The sequence below is a fragment of the Callospermophilus lateralis genome, chromosome 18 (assembly GCF_048772815.1).
Source record: "Callospermophilus lateralis isolate mCalLat2 chromosome 18, mCalLat2.hap1, whole genome shotgun sequence".
Lineage (NCBI taxonomy): Eukaryota > Metazoa > Chordata > Mammalia > Rodentia > Sciuridae > Callospermophilus > Callospermophilus lateralis.
This window is the reverse complement of record NC_135322.1, coordinates 37,723,570-37,741,581: the sequence shown is the minus strand read 5'-3', so window position 1 is coordinate 37,741,581 and position 18,012 is coordinate 37,723,570. Positions and strand designations below refer to the sequence as shown.

The following is an 18,012-nucleotide window of genomic DNA, read 5'->3' as shown; positions in this document are numbered from 1 at the left end:
AATTTGTCTTTTATTTGTAATAATCTAAAAACTTCAGTAACTGATATGTAAGAGTATAAATATTTTCCAAGTGACATTAATTGAAAATATGTGATTCCACCTTACTTTTTCTCCTATTAACTTGTTTTTTTATTTTATTTTTTTACTTCTTTTTCTTAAACACAATTTTGAAGGTCAAATATTCGGGACAATGTAGAAATGATTAAGCTTCATAAACAACTAGTGGAAAAAAGCAATGCTCTTTCAGTAATGGAAGGAAAGTTTCTTCAGCTTCAAGAGGTACTGTGAAAATTTACCTTATTATTATGTATAGATGCAAAGTGTTCAAAAAATAGTGTTCAAGTTGCATTTTTTAAAAGTAAAATGGTCATAATAAAAAAGTGATTTTTACAAATCATTCTTTTTTATTCTCAAATGTGTATAATTCCTGTTCATATATTTTTGTTATTTGTAACTTAATTACTAAATAAATAAATAACTCCCTAGATTATTATAAATATTATGTCATCTTAAAATAGTAAACACATTTGTCATAAATTATCTTATGCCATGAATATTTATTTTTAACTCCATGCGATTTAGGCTCATAGCACTGAAGCTACATTATATTTGCATATAATTCTAACATTTATGAAATATATAGACGAGAGATATGAATACATCAGTCTCCATGTTCTATTAAATGCTTCTTTGATGTGGGTTTGATTTGGTTTGGTTTGGTTGATCATAAACATTATCGAAGATATTCAAGTACCCATAATGTCAGCAATCAATGTTTTTATTTTAAACCTCAGCAGTTCAGTGTGACAGTTCCTGGGATTCTTCATCCCCATTGTTGTTTTAACAGTGAGTGTGGCCCCACAGGAATGTGGCATCAGAGAGCTCCTATCTATTGGCACTGCATAATTAGCTTGGGTTCTGGAAATAATGAACTCCAAAACATTCCAGATGAGCAGAATTTATATTAAGCAGTACTTTCTTTGAAGTACTGAAACAAGGAAAGCAGTAAATTGATGCAAAGCATAGGGTCATCTAAAGCCTAAATTCAACTATTGAATTAAATAGATAAATATTTCTCAACCATACTCAGTAGTGTCTTCCATCCCGCAGGAACCTCCTGAAATTCCAAGAATAACCACCTTTTATATAAATGTGTGAGTTTATAAGAGATACTAATTAGAGAGCAGGAATGACAGTGCTGTCTGCAGATATACAGAAGGGGAAAATGAAAAATACATGTGTTCAAAAGCAGTTTTTAAAGTGGGGAATTACAAAAGGACTTGAAAATGATTTTATTTTCTCATCATTTTGACTGTTTTGATTTCTATTTAACAGTGACCCCAGGTATTTGTTTATATACCAATAATAACAGGTATCTGCTATGATACAGGTATGTCTTTTGGGTAATTGATATAGAGGAGATTTGAGTGGTTAAGTACAACTGCTTCAATGTAGAAAGCCCAGAAGTTGTTGGCTAAAGATGGTATTGCCTAATGACATCAAGATAATAAACCTGAAGTAACTCAGTAACCATGTTTCTTTTAAATGAACTAAAAAAAAATATCAGTAGTATGAAAAGACTCTTTTTATAAAAAAAGTGACATTTAAGTATACATAACTGAATATAAATCATGTTCATAAATAGAACATTTTTTTAAAAATTAAGAAGAGTTGAACTATTTTACAGAACTGAAAATTTTAATTTAATTTTGTTATAATTAAAAGCTATCTATCCAAGGTTGTTTATGTAGTGTAGTGGCACATCCTTTCCTTTGAGTATCAATGGTCAGCATTTTTGACCTCTGTAACTATAATAAAAAGAAAAAACATTTTAATTGCTAAAAACAATTTACTTATTGGTCACTCTCAACAACTGAAAAACTAGGAGCAAATAAAGGACAGGAACAATTATGTGCCTCTATGCTAAGATAACCCTTTATTTTCTTCCTCACGTCACACTTAGGTTAAGAGCATCTTCTATGGGTAAGTAGCTCACATACATTGTTTATGATGTGAAGAATAAATTATATAATGTGAACTTCAAGAGTAAATTCACTTATAGAATTGTAATCAGTTATTTAAAGCATAATCCAAAAATAATGTTTAAAAATTATCGTTTTTGTTTTTTAGAAGCAAAAAACTCTCAGGATCAGCCATGATGCCTTGATGGCAAATGGAGATGAGCTAAATATGCAACTCAAAGAGCAGCGTTTAAAATGCTGCAGTCTTGAGAAACAGTTACATTCCATGACATTTTCTGAAAGAAGAATAGAAGAGGTAATCTTCCAAAGAGTTTAGCCATATGTTGCTTTTAAACTTCTCTGAAGTTGGTTTGAAAATGTAAAATAGAAACATCCCAAAGATTTTTTTATTTTTAGATTGTAAACAACATGGGTGGTGTTTTGAACCCAGCAAAATACAATATATGAGTGGCAAATCAGTGTTTAACAATACTTGCAAATGTGCTTAGATCCACTGTTTTCGCAAAGGATTAAAGATCCTTGAGTAAAATGAAAACATGGCAAATTACCTGTGGAACTTAACTTTCTCAACTGTGACATTAGTCATTTGAGATATCAAAACCAAACTATAAGAATATATCTGAGGAGATGATATTATGTTCTACAAAATCAGCAATTCTGTGAAACTAATTTTTATTCTAGAAATGTTTGAAAACTTCTTTTTTTTTTTTTTTATTGTTGATACTGTTGTCTCCCAACTAGCACCATCTTTTCTTGTACAGCTTGTTTCTAAGGAGAATGGAAATTAAATGAGATGCTTATGTTCTATTCTAAATTAGGAAGATTCTTTTACTATCTCTTCCTAGCCTCAAAGGAGAATGTTGACAATGGAGATAAATTTTAAGAGTGCTCTGATCCATGGGAAAAAGTAGTGACTACAAAATGCACTTATGAATAAAACTTGAAATACTAGAGGACAGAAATCCTCATTTTAGTGATAAAGATATAATTATTCCAAGGTTATTTCATTATTTTATTTATTTATTCATTTATTCATAAGGTATGCTACTGGCTATTTGTGAATTCTAGGTAACGTGAGAATCTGTGTCTTCAGAGAATATAGTGATTGGTATAATTTATTTGAACAGTAAACTTAAGTAAAAGTTAATTATTTTACTTTTTATGGGCCAATTGAAAATTAATACAAAATGAATATAATGATGGAATTCATCATGGTGGAAAGTGAAAAATATTCTGTTTCCCAGAACTTAACAGCAAGCTCTTAACACATTCTTTATTGAGTTCTGGAACATGTTGCCATAAAGCAGTGCATACGTTTTCTACTAAATTAAAGCAGGAATATTAATTTCATGTTTCTTTAACAACTTGGAAAATACCAATGCTGGATGAAATGCAGACAGTATAAGTGGTAAAGTTAGCAGCTGCAATTTAGAAATCAAAAATGAAACAAGACATCCTCCTCTCATATGTTTTTTTTACCCCAGTGTAGGTTTATATGATAATCCCCTAATGTGAATTTTCTTTTCATTTTAGCTGCAGGATAGAATAAATGATTTAGAAAAGGAACGGGAACTTTTAAAAGAAAACTATGATAAACTTTATAACAGGTAAATCATGATTCCATCTGTTCTTTTATTCCCTTTTATATCAAACATTTCTTGTCAGAATATCTAATATTGATCAACAACAGATAACAGGAAATACATTTAATTCATAAAAGAAAAATAAGCTTTTTAAGGCATTGGTTGTAAGTTTTTTAACCTGAGCAGTAGTCTTTTGGCCATTACTCAGAAAACCATATTGATTTTGTTGCCAGTAACAACTGGTGTCATCTATTAAATACAAGCTATAGGCTAACAGACACTGTGCTAAATACTTTACGTTCATTTTTGTAAATTCTTCATAACACCTTGGAATGTGCACAGTTTGCAAACAAGAAACATAAAATGAAATTAAGAAACTCTGAAGGTATTTCATAATCTTAAAAGTATGAAGAAATAGAGTTTGTGTTTGAACACAAGCCATTGGGCTCTCCAGGTTATTAGCTAAGAATGATTGTATTAGGTGAAAATAAAGGTGTTCACTTGAAATTATCTTTGTTCTTTAAAAAGAGAAACACAAGCATCTTAGCTCAAGACATATTTTAAGGGGCTGCTTCAATGTTTGTTTTTAATTTGCTTCATAATTATGGTGTTTTAGAAATTAATCCCTTCTGGTAATGTTAGAAACAAAATTCTACTCCACAGCTAAGTTTGGCTAAATGATACTGATATCTCTGTGTGTATGTGCAATTTTTTAAATCGTTTCATTATATGATACTGATAAATGATAAATACAAGTTTACATGAAAACAGACATATCTTTAAATAGATATGTTATAGCTGATATTCATACACTGAAACCTCTGAAAATAGCCATCTGAACTACAAATACATCTTTAAATATTTAACTGTTTTACATCTTATTAATCAAATTTACATTTTTTAAAATTATCATACCCAAAGAATGTAGAGATAGGCTTTTATTTTGATTTACTTTGAAGTTACCCAGGTTAATGTTAAACATTATTCCAGTGATTTGTATCATTTATGTGGTTTACCTATTAGTGCTTACTATCTTTGTACAGTGGCTTAATATATTAAGGGTTATCAACAGTAAGACACCAGTTAAAATAATATTCAGGGCCCTCCAGGAAAGGTAAAGTAGCTAAAAATCTTTACATGGGATTTGCCTTGGCCTTTGGGATCACTTGGTCCCAGGGTTTTATTCTGATCCCTTTTTCATCAACCCTGATTAATTTTACCTAAAAAATTTGTTATGCATCCTGGTTTTTATTTTCATCTCTATAGAATAATATGTATATTTATATTGATGTATTATGTGTTTGAAAATTTCAAATGTCAAAATGCAGATTGCACATGGCAGAAAAATAATATCAACGCTGTGACTCCAGAAAAATGAAAAGACTTGTGCAGAGTTACACAGCATTTCTGAGACTTTAGTATAAGGTCGAAACCAGTTCTTTTAACTCTGAACTTTAGGTGAAAATAAAAGTTTTTCCACCCTTTGCTTCTCTATATCTCTGATTTTAATGCCATTGGAAAATTGTTATGTGAGAGGGGAAACATTCATAAAATAAAATAACTGTCAGACACTCAGAAATTTTTATTGATTTATATTTATCTTGAACATTTTGTAGTTTCAAATAATTTAACATGGTCTAAATACAAGCAAATAAGTGCCATTTGGCCATTACTTCTAAATTTTCCACTTCTCCTCAATTTGGGAAGTTACTAAACATACTTTCTTGGAATAAAAAACATTAAACTTAGCTGGGAATAATGCAAAAATGGAATTTTGACAAGGCATATTTTTCTCATATTTACTTAATCACCATAAAATTTTATCTTTCCATATTAGAAGATGATCTAAGAGTGTAAATCTGGCTTTGAAGGTTTTTTTCCTTAATGTTTTATGCTTGAGTTACATTTTTTTCCTGTCACACTAAAAACAGACTTCATTATGCTGCTCACACTTGAATTTTATATGAGGTGTATATAAGTAAATGTTTGTAATGAGTGTCAAAACATTTAATGTCAAAAAAATTAATGTCACTTTAACACAAAACCCAACAAGTACATGTAATAGTAAATAGAACTAGAAAATTCTCTTGATAGTATTTTTGAAAATTAGTTTTCAGAAGCATAGTTGGAAAAACTACAAAAATCAACATTGTCCTTAAGATTCTTCACAGCTCTTTTGTTTCATTGCACTGCTATTCATCATTGCCAACAGCTAATGTTTGTCAAAAACTACATATACTCCTTGTTTGCTTAGTCATCTTGATAGCATGTTTTAAAAAGAAAAGCATTTGTTTGTTATTCAAAATTGGCTAGTATTCAGGAGAAAAATATGATTTGCACATTGCATTCTCATCTTCTTTCCTCAAATGAAATTTTGAATGTGTTTATTACTTGACATATGACATAGTAGAGGATCAGGTGGTAAGATAAAACCCTCATGTTAGTATTCAGTATGAGTCTGTCTTAATATGCTAAAACATTTTTTATATGAAGCCAAGAAATAAGAACTTTAAGAAATGTTCAATTTAAAAGTTCAGAATAAATTTTTTTGCAATTAAATCTTTCTATTTGGTCCCAGAGAAAATCTATACTGTAATATAGTAAAGCTGTGTTTCATTTTTGAAGTTAGTATAGTTTTGGGGCCATGTAACTAATGAATGCAGTGATCCTTCAACTAGAATGTGTACAAGTATCCTGGAAAACATGAAAATGTAGTTTTCACCACATTTTCAGAGCCTCTGCACACACACACACACACACACACACACACAGCTCCCTAACCACCACCATCCAATTCCAGCAGTCACTATGAGGTTAGATCCAGAAAAATCTGAAGATGGTTTTAAGGCTAACTCTTTGGGAGACACTGACCTAATGCCTATTTTTAAAGTGTGCTCATCAGTGTTTAAAAGATGATAGTAACCTTTTTTCAGAGCAGGGTAGATAAAGTTTTTATGTTGTAATTGTCATCTACTGTTCAGAATTTAAAAGATCACTGCTGATACATATAGACTTTCTTTGTTCTGTTTCTGTAAAGTGAGCACCTGTCCCCTGCAGTTTTCCTAACTATGGATTTCTTTATGGATGATATAGTTTATTCTTACTCATTTTTCACATTAGGATGCCTTTGAACATTAGAATAAATGGAATTTCTTCTATCAGAAGAAAAGACCTGAGAATGGAGAGAAATTTTTTGGCTTTTATTTTGATCCTATCATGTTTCTGATCAAGAGTGTATATTCACAGTATTCTGAAACCCATGATTGCCAGTGACCACAGGCACCAGGGACACTCCACTGCAGACTGACATTTTATCACTTTGTAACATAATGTAACAGTGAAATGGGTACAAATGCTAACTAACATCCTCCCTTAGTTGTCACTATTGGCAATATACAAAAACATTTTCATGAATAAAAGTTTCTCAAAGACTGTTCTTATATGCAGATTTAATCATGTATACAGCTCTCACAAAGAAAATGGAGCCAGATGTGGCTCACCATTTATAGTTACACAGATGGCTCCAAGCATAGAGGAGTACAGTAAATTCAAAAGGAATTCCTCATGAAACTCCAGTGGAATGTAATCCTAAATTTAGAGGGAAGATAGCAGTGGACTAAATTCAGATTGACTTATGCTGATTTACGCTAGCATTTTGTGGGTTTGGAAAAACCAGGCTGCTAAATTGTTCTTAATTTAAACACATACAGCTTCTGATGTTTTTGCCAGATTAGCTGTTGGTGATCTTTTTGCTGGTAGTAATGCTATTGGAACACTACTGTTTCTAATTTTTGGCATCTGATATAATGTATAGTTGTGCCTGTTTCATCATGCTAATTTTTCACCAGGTGGTGCATGTTTTTAATAATACAAGACACACACATACACACATACATATAGGTACTACACCCATACATATAGGTACTAACATTCATGCACACATATGTGTGTTTGGTATATATATAATTTGGCCAGATACAGATATTATATTTGTTCTTTATTTTAAAATGAACTTTTAAAGGAATATTCTTTATTTAGCATTTAAAGTATATATTTTGTTTGGATCTCATTTGTGTCTATATAATTGTACCTTTGATAAAATTAACTTAAAATATTGTTATATCAGATTCATGCATTTTTTAAGCTTCCATATGTGAGATGAGAGCATAGAAGAAACAGATGTCATATTTAGAGGAACTTCTAAAATTCCATTTGTTTTCAAGGTCATATCATTTTAACTGCAATAAAAAATATTCAAAATGTGAAATGAATACAAAATTTACTCTTTTGAAAGCTGTGCCTTCCAGAAGAGTATCTCTTTTGGAATAAAACCTCAAGACTTGCTGGGAGTGGCATTAAGGACAACTTGAAATAATACATTTCTTTTCTATTTACTTCATCATCAGTAGAAAACTAGATTTTTAAATGTTTATTTCATTTACTATGTTTAAAATAAGTAGAAGGGTCAAAGCTGCTGATGATTATTCAGTCATAACAAGCTTCACAGATAATGGCTTTCTGATGAAATGCAAATTGAGATCAATTTTTCCAAAAACCTGGCTATCACTTGGGGAGCTTTATAAAAATATGAGTCCCTGAGTCTTGGGATCTTCATTTTTTAATCTAAGTGTCGGTACAGCTAGTCTAGCACCATTGTTTAGACCAGGATTCAGGAACCACTGCACACCTTCTGTGTGCCATTTAGTTACTTTTTATCTGTTTCTTCCTTCTGATATGCTAGGCCTTGATCATTAGCAGATTGTAATCATAATTAAAACTGCTATACTTTTATTGAGGAATAGTAATTCTATCTTCAACATTCTTCTTAGGACCAGGGCATTGGTTTTCATTCCAATCATGTGTTACAAGTAAAGTTTTTTATTCTTAGCCTATTGATTTTTGTTTTTTAGGACAAAACTACATTATCACTACTTCTTAAGATCAGAATTACTGCCTGTGATTCAGTATGCTAACATTTGGTGGTCAGTATTTTGTTAAGATGTTATTATCCAAGACATTTTAAAAGTTTCACAGAATTAAAGATCAGGTGGAAAGTCCATTTTTCTCTGTATTAAGAGGGTTTGTAAGTGGGAGAGTATGGTTTTGTTCGTTGTCAATTGCTGAGGTTTGGAATTGTGGATTCCTCTGGAGTATGTACAGTATCTGAATTCCTTTACTAGTCCCACAAAAGCTGCACACTGCCAACTTTTCTGACTTTAGAGCTCTAAATTAAGGCCAGTTCCTTTACTCATCCCACAAACTCTTTCATGTTCCCTAACCGCAGCCTGAGAAAGGCGCCTTGGTTTCAACAGCAGCAGACCAGCATATGTTTACTTAATTCCTAAGACATGATGACAGTGGTCTCTGTGCCACTAAAAGCTTTTCTCTTTATTATTTTCGGTTGAAGCTGATTTCCAAGCTTTCCTTGCATGTCACGTGTGTTTTGCAGTGCCTTCAGTGCTGCCCATGAAGAGCAATGGAAGTTAAAGGAACAGCAGTTGAAAGTACAGATTGCTCAGCTCGAGACTGCCTTAAAATCTGATTTAACAGACAAAACTGAAATCCTTGACAGATTAAAAACTGAAAGAGGTACATATAAAATAACTACTGACATACTCATTTCAGACATCTAATGTTTATTCATCTAGTCGATCAATAACTTCTTGTGGTGTCAACTGTTTGCCAGTCGCCTTGATATGTACTAGAGATGCAGCCTGTATTAACAGCCGTCTACTTTTGTTAATTTATTTGTTGCTCAAAATTTCCATTACTTAGGCTAGCATATTTGCCCAATGAATTGTTTTTTCTCAGAATTACTTTTATTCAGGTTGACTTTAATTGTTTAATTTTCCTAAATTCTGAGACCTTCCCCCCTCCTCCTCTCATAATAAGGATTGAACTCAGGGATTCTTTACCACTGAACTACATCTACAGCCCTTTTTATTTTATTTTGTCTTATTTTATTTTTAAGACAGGGTCTGTCTCACTGAATTGCTGAGGCTGACCTCAAACTTGGGATCTTCCTGCCTTAGCCTTCTGAGTTGCTGGGATCACAGGGACAATTCTCCGAGGCCAGCCTGAGCCTTTCTTCAACAGTCAACAAGTATTTATTGAGCACCAATATATACTAGGTACTCTTCCAAGTTCTGAGGATACAGCAATTAATAAATCATAGTTCTTGCCCGCATGAAACTTAAATTTAAGAGGTAGAAACTGACAATAATTATATGAATTTGTAATATGTCAGTTGGTATCAAATATAATGGGAGGAAAAACAAAATGGTGTAAGATGACAGAGTGGCAGAAGTAGTTGTTTGCTGGTTTTGGTAGGTTGAACAGGAAAATCTCTCTGGTAATGAGACATCTTATTCTGTTCTGTGCCAGTAAATTTAAATACCAGGAAGCTTTATCAAAATGTCCCTGACAAAATAATTACCATTAATAGGTTTGATGTTATAAGGTACAAATCTTACCTTTCTTGTCTCATATAAGTAATGTAATCATAATTAAAGAAGATATCTGAATTACACACACACACGCACACACACACACAGATAGTACATGCAAATGCACCATTGGGGAACTGAATTATTTGATTCAAGTGATGTAATCTGTTTGCTCATCTACTAGACAAACCAAGTAATGTGAAAATAAGGTTGCTTCCTTGGAACATTTGCAATTCAGTTGCATGAGAATGTTTAAAAGCTTAATATAAACTCAGTAAAAAAATATTATATTTGTAGTTAGTACTCTCATATTGATTTAGATCACAATGCCATTATCTTATTGACTAAAAGGAACATTATTTTTCACATTTTTATATGTATAAAACTGGAATACATCTTATAAGTGAAAGCATTTTAAAATTGTAGTCAGACTTTTTTCATGTTTTAATAAATCTTATAATCAATAGGGTCTGAATTCTAATAAAACAACAGCAGTCAATATTTATTCACCAAGTGATTAAATCAGTTAATAGATTTCTATGTGAAATTTTCTGGGAGATTGTGAGTAGAATAAAATGGCAGCATTATCTTCTGACGTGGTAAAGAAAGTTTTGATGTCAAAGATACATGGTTCCTGGTTTTAACGTGCAGTGTCAGATACCTAACAGTGTTTTGTCTTAGCAGTTGCTCAATAAATTCTTGTTCACTGAAGGAAGAGGAAGTGCTCTATAGGCCCTCTCACTTTTCCAAAAACAGATAAACTGCTCTTTCTTAAATGAAAGATAAATGAAATAAACCTTTTTTATTTCTATCCTTTTCTGTATTTCCTTAGATATCAAAACTATGTTGTTTTAGACATCTTAATTCATCTTTGGAAAGAAAGTCTTCTAAAGGAAGTAAAATCTCAGTGTTTTTTTTTAACCTGTTTATTTATTGTTAAATTAATTCTGAGAGTTCTTCTTAATTATTAAGTATTATAATTGCAAAGGTATTTTAATTCATTTAGTCCATTCTCATATTCATTCTCTCTCTCTCTCTCTCTCTCTCTCTCTCTCTCTCTCTCTCTCTCTCTCTCTTTAACTGCTTCTTATATCTCTGGGAAATTTTTTTGAATAATGAAAATAACTTAGGCACACTGTGAATTAAAGTCCAGAAAATAAAATCCAAAAAAATCACCCAATTTCTTAGCCCTCAGGATAATCAGTACTGTATTTGATGTATGTCTTTTCAGAGTTATTTCTGTGGTGTATAGTTTTATAATGTGCTTTTGTATATAAGGTAAAATTGTTTCTTGACTATAAATTTAAATCACATTTATAATGACTGATAGTTTTTCAGTGTGGATGTACCATAGCTCATTTAACAACCTTCTATTGATGAATATTTAAGTCAATTTTTCAATAAGCAACATTTTTCTACACAAATCTTTATACTTTTATCCAATTATTATTTCCTAAAGAAAATTTTTCAGAACCATTATTTTCCAGTTATTTTTCTTTGACTAGTTCAAATTCACAAGTCTGAGGATTTAAGTTTTTGTTTTTTTGTAAACATATTACGATAAATTATAAGAAAAATGTTGCAGCCTTTAACCATTTTTTTCCAGGGAAATAGTAATTTAAAAAATGAAATTTTCTATTTAAGAAAATATCTTAATATTGAGAAAGTTTTTTATTATGTTACAAATTTTGAAGTTGGTTAATTTTACTTTGAGCTCTCACTCCTCACACATTTACCTTTTCATTTAGCAAGTGTTCTTTGCCAGAAGATGTTTCCCTGGCTTCTTGTAGTCATTCATCTAAATGGCAAATTATTTTTAGAGAATACTCACCTCTTTATTCAAGGTACAAATTAGTTTCAGATTGTGCGAATATGCGGGGGAAGGATATGTAAATGCAGTTTGCATTTGGTTAATGCTTAAATTAACTGCATGTGTTTAAGGGCTTGCTTTTGAAAGTTCCTTTCTATCTTTAGCTGAAATGCATAATTCAGCATAATGCATATGGTTATATTGATCACAGCTGAAGATATTAGCACAAAGGAGCTCTGAAAATTGTTTAGTTGAATTGTTCTCTGCACTCTGCTTATTAATGGTGTGCTAGAAGAACATAAGTTTAAAAGAGTGAAATGTTATCTCATTTGAATAAAATGCTGTTTAGCTTAACCTGCTTTTTGTCAAATCATAAGGTAAGGAGGTTATTTTTCATCTTGTACAGAGTGCTTTGATTTTTCATATTATAATTCAGCAAGTCTATTTCCTCTTTGAACTGTAGGCGTTTCAGTACTTTTTAAAGATCCAAGAGTTATATCCTCAATAAACAGTTTAAGAAAGGAAAAATATAGTGTATAAGTCTACATAAATTCAGTAAAGAAAAGGTTACTGGTACTCAGTAATGTCTCCTACTAAGTTATTTTCCTACTAATAATGCCCAGTTTTAAAAATATCAGTGAATGGAGACATAGTTGTTGAAAAAGAAATGAGCAAAGGATGGAAACATTTAAGTTTATTCATACCCATTAACATATCATTCTTAAGAACTCTGTTCTGAAAATTTAAAAGGATAGAAAAATTGAAGCATAGAAATAATAATCAAAATTCACACTGAGACTAGATTAAGGTGGAACAGCCACGTTCTTTATACCATAGCTCATTTTTAGAACCCCTAAGTGTCTTGTTTTGACCATAGAATAAAATTGTATTATCCTCAGTATTTTTGGTTTTACTTTTTACTTCTGACTGTATTTACTTTGGTTTTTTGTTTTTGTTTTTCTTAATCATTCTATCTAGTTGTTGTTTTAACCTAATCAACATACTCTACTCCTTAACCAAAAGAGTTAGTTTATCTCATAAGAACTCTTATTTATTATTAATCCTAATTTTCAGTTGAAATGTCAGGTGTTGGACCTTTATCTTCAAAATTTCCAAGTATCTTTCGTATTTGGAAATTCTGCTAGTTTACTGTATAAAAGTAACTTATTCCATAGGATGACCTTTTAACCTTCTATTAATTCGATAAAAGTGCTTATTATATATTTGAGATTAAATTGTCTCTGCAACTCTTTGTATCTTAAGGTTGTAATTTTTTGTAACTTCTGAGACTGCCAGAAAATATTTAAAACATCCAAATTCAGTCCATTACTTCTTAACTGTGTAACTTAACATTTTTACTTATATGTAGTATTTATAGCTTGAGAACACAAAGCCTTATAAAAGGCAGAAACATATTTTTGTAGAAAATGCAGTCAGAATGCAAATGCATTCATGGAAAGAATTCTTGGCAAATGTGTTGATTTCTTTCTTTTTTTTTTTTTTTCTTAAGGAAAGGAAACAAAAATGTACAACCTTAGTTGAGGACTTACGATAAACATAAATCATTGAGAGCAGAATGAAATTAGTGGAGACACTTTGGATGACATGGTTTAGAGTTAGTCCACAGAGAGTCAGCAAAGGAAGATAACTGCCTGGGTGAACTCTAGTGCAGAGTGCAGAGAAGCAGGAAGCTCAAGTCTGCAGTGGATTTGTTGCTAGCTGTTGTGCTTTTTTAAAACAATGCTTAACATATTTAATGCACAGTAAAAGAAAAAATAGTCTTTATGAATTCGCTCTATTCTGTAGCTCTACTTTACAATCTTGCGAATGAGTGCCTCGGCAAAAGTAACTTATATCCATCCCTTAACAATAGTTCTACATCCATGTCCTATTAATTAATAGCATGAACATAGTGAATAAAGAACACATACGAATCATTATTGAGTATCTTTCGCTGGTTGAGAATCTGTTTCTCCTATTGGAACAGATTGGTTAGAAGTATGGTTGATTAACTTATGGATCCAGAGCTTATCAGAAAAATTGTCATAATACAAAAACTTTATGCTGAGTTGGGGAAAGAAAATTCAAAGGAGGATTAGAAAACTATAGACAAAACTTTTTTTTTTATTTTTGCATGCCTTTCAGGACCCTTAATAAGTAAGTAAAAATTATAGATTTAGAAACATATATTCTTAGGCATTTTAAATAGTACTTGCCTTTGAAGTCCCAGAAGCCACAATTTCCTTATATTAATACTGTGAACTTCAGTTTTTGATAAGCAAGTGAATCATATGGTAGACACATGATAGTGTGCGTTTGTTCCTTATTCCCCTGCTGCCTTTGTTTAGGTGCTAGCTCAATTTTCTCTTTGACCTGAACAATACTAGATCAAGCTTAGGGCTTATCAGGAATTAAATTAATTTAAAATGTGTTCTTAGGCCTAATTCTCACTTACCTTTCTAATTGTGTTGACTTTATTTTTAAGACCAAAATGAAAAACTCATTCAAGAGAATAGAGGACTTCAGTTACAGTGTCTGGAACAAAAGCAACAACTCGATGAACTTAAAAACCACATGAAGTTTTTCAACCAGGTGAACTATTTCTTATTTAGGAAATAAACTCAAAAATCACATGTACATGTTTTAGCACAGAGAAAATACTATAATTTCAAAGCAAAAGATTATGAACATATGACTTGGTTTTTTAACTCGTGGTATCAGGAAGCTTATATTCTATGAGGATATTCTCAATAGTTGGGTTGTCTCTGATACTTAGTTTATTAAGTCATGGTAACAGACACCTTATATTCCAATAGAAAAATACTGAGTAATTGGAATTTCTCTTAACTTTCCATTAATATTTCATTGTGAACTTTTACTTAATCTTTTGCAGGAGAGTGATATTAATGCTGATGAACTGAGTGAAGCTCTCCTGCTTATAAAGGTAACTTTCTGAAATACACCCTTGGAGTTTTATGGTACATAAAACTATTTCAATATACTGATGACCTTTCTGTAACCCTTGCATTTGGAAAGTGAATTATTTTTGCATCTTCTGAAACTTAATGCATTTTTCACACACACACAGGATGTGTATCTACTAAGACTCATGAAAGTGTTTAGATGACATTTAGTTGCAGCAAATGCATATTTCATAATGACATCAAAATTACAATAAAGTAAACATCAAAAACTTGTGTTTAAAGCACTTCCTTTAATTATGCTAAACATTTTACTTTTGCCTGTCTCACAGTAAAAAACTGATCAACAATTTTCTGCCCTAAGAGGCCTTGGTTTACACCCTGTTATCTCAAGTAAAATACTGAATTGTAAATATAACAAGAAAATATTTTCTAGTTCTGGGATACCCTGATACTCACAAGAAGACACAAAAATACACACTTACTTCCTTTTTAGATCATAGAGTACGTTTTAAGTAAAGAGGAATAAATACATGATTCTTTTTTATGTCATGAGGTAATAAACTGTTTTTTAATTTTTTTAATTGTTCCAAATATCTATGCAAATATATTTTAGAACTGCTGTATTTCTAGTGGAAAAAATTGAATACATGTTTTCAATGATTGTTTCGTGCTTGATCTACGTTAATTCACATGGTCACATTTTAGAAATTCTTCAGTAATAAACATGTTTTTGTTTTAGGCTCAAAAAGAACAAAAAAATGGAGACCTTTCATTTTTAGAGAAAGTAGACAGTAAAATTAATAAAGATCTAGAACGCTCCATGAGAGAGCTGCAAGCAACTCATGCAGAAACAGTGCAAGAACTTGAAAAGACAAGAAACATGCTAATCATGCAGCATAAAATTAACAAAGATTATCAGGTAATGTAGTACACTCTGTACTAAATCAAGAGGGTAGGTTTTCTATGCTGTTCTCCTGATGATTTACTTTTCTTAAACATGTGTTATCATGTATTCATCTCTTATACCCTATTATCTATTGCCACCTCTTATTATATATTACCACATCCCTGTAATTTAGTCTTGTGACTAGGTGGTTAGAAATAGTCTAAAAACAGGGGCTGGGTTGTGGCTCAGTGGTAGAGTGCTCACCTAGAATGCATGAGGCACTGGGTTTGATCCTCAGCACCACATAAAAATAAAATAAAAGATTGTGTGTCCACCTAAAACTAAAATATAAAACATTTAAAAAAGAAGAAATAGTCTAAAAACAAAAAAGTCCCTGGTTTAGGGCAATTAATAGTAGCAGTGGACCACCTTATGTTTGTTTGTTTGTTTGTTTTCTTCTTTTCTTTTATAAGACAGGGGCTCAATAAGTTGCCCTCCCTAACCTCAAACTTGGGATCCTCCTGCCTCAGCCCTGCAGGTAGCCAGGATTACAGGCAAGCATCACCATGCCAGGCTTTATGTTAGCTTTTAATAAAACAGAAACTCATCTCCATAAAAAGGAATCCAGAGTTTTATTTACTTTACTTCTTATTTGTGAACATTGCCAAGTATAATTTTCTAAACTGTAAGCTATATAAGATCAGGAAACCATAGTTTATAGGACCTGGTATTCCCAGGATCTAGAAAATGCTTGAATCATAGTAACTTTGATAAATGAAAATGGAACTAATTATAGTATTGAAGTTTATGTGCTCTTGTTTTTTAGATGGAAGTTGAGGCAGTGACCCATAAGATGGAAAGTTTGCAGCAAGATTATGAACTTAAAGTGGAACAATATGTTCATCTTCTTGATGTCAGGGCTGCACGCATCCAGAAACTAGAAGGTACCGTATACACAGTAACTAGAAAAATGGATCTTATAATGGCTGAAAATGAAATCCAAATCTTCACTCACAGTATCTTTTTGCTGTATTTTTCCAAATTCATAGCTATAATAATAAGTTACCAGAAAAGCTCTTTCATCTGATTCTTTTCTACTTAAGAAGTTTTAGTAATTCCCTACTGCTTCATTGTTGCAGGCAAGATTTCAAAGTACTTCATAAAGTACCACAGGCTCAAATTTAGCACCACGTTTGTTATTTCCCTTCTAAGCAACTTACACTCCTCACCAAATAGGCTTTCTTCCTCTTAGGTTCGTTCATGTTGCTCAGTTCCAGCAACCTGCTTTTGTTCTTACAGTTTGTTCTGTCTAAACCTTCTTTCCACCTTGACCTCAACATAGACTCTTCTGTGCTTCAAAATCAAACTCAGTGCTCCCCCATGTCAGGAACCTGGCTCGGATTACTCCTAACCATCTCTCTACCTAAAATGTCCTTGCAGTGATTTTCAAACTTTAGCAAGTATGAGAATCATCTGAGGAACCCATCTAAATTGTGGCTTATGGGGCCCCACCCCTAGTGATTTGGGTGCCCATGATTCTTTATGGTTAGAAATGACTGCAAGATATTCAGATGCTGGTGTGAGGCTTCATATGGCTAGCACAGCACTTACCTCCCCAGTTTTCCCCTCAGGTACTCAGAAAATATATGTGTAGGGAATATGTAAGTGTTCCTTGGCTGTTAGAGTTTTGCATATTCACTGTAACCACCATATAAGTTCTACACTGATGAGTACTCGACTCTTTCATGTCCACTGCTGTATAATACTTAGTCATCTGTGCCAGCGGTAACTTTACCCTCTTAAACTTATTTATGATCACAGAGGCCTTTTTCTCACAATATATACTTTTTGATATTTATCATATTAAAAATCAAGTGAGAAAATTTTAAAATATTTCTAATTCATGTTAAAATAATAATAAACCTATTGTATGTTAACATTAATTATAGTATTTGTTTTTTCGAATATTTTTAAGTTGTAGTTGGACACAATACTTTTATTTTTATTTATTTTTATGTGGTGCTGAGGATCAAATCCAGGGCCTCACACGTGCCAGGCAAGCACTCTACCACTGAGCCACAACTTCAGCCCTAATATTTGTTTTTAAAAGTTCTGTTTACCCCTCCCCCAAAAAATATATATATATTTATATTTATATTTATATTTATATTTATATATATATATGAGTAGAGTAGCATTATTTTAAATTTTTTTAATTTTTAAAAATTTTTAATGTTTTGTAAATCTTTTTAGGATCTGACTTAATAGAAAACAGCTGGATTATTACATCTGTTTCTGCATTTAATCTGTCGTAATAACACATATCATGTAGTCTTGTAGAAACTTCATTATACACATTCAATAAAATGAAAAAGGCAAAT

At 31.7% G+C, this 18,012-nt stretch overlaps 1 protein-coding gene across 2 annotated transcripts in view; it reads left to right on the top strand.

The window, feature by feature from the left end:
* Positions 1–18,012, top strand: part of Rpgrip1l (RPGRIP1 like) — a 98,742-nt gene that overhangs the window by 23,383 nt on the left and 57,347 nt on the right. For both annotated transcript variants that reach the window (XM_076837629.2, XM_076837628.2), the window contains exons 7-14: positions 174–279; positions 2,131–2,277; positions 3,516–3,589; positions 9,015–9,154; positions 14,307–14,413; positions 14,715–14,765; positions 15,485–15,664; positions 16,458–16,575. In XM_076837629.2, coding sequence (XP_076693744.1) covers positions 174–279; positions 2,131–2,277; positions 3,516–3,589; positions 9,015–9,154; positions 14,307–14,413; positions 14,715–14,765; positions 15,485–15,664; positions 16,458–16,575 — 923 coding nt within the window. The remainder of the gene's footprint in view (positions 1–173; positions 280–2,130; positions 2,278–3,515; positions 3,590–9,014; positions 9,155–14,306; positions 14,414–14,714; positions 14,766–15,484; positions 15,665–16,457; positions 16,576–18,012) is intronic.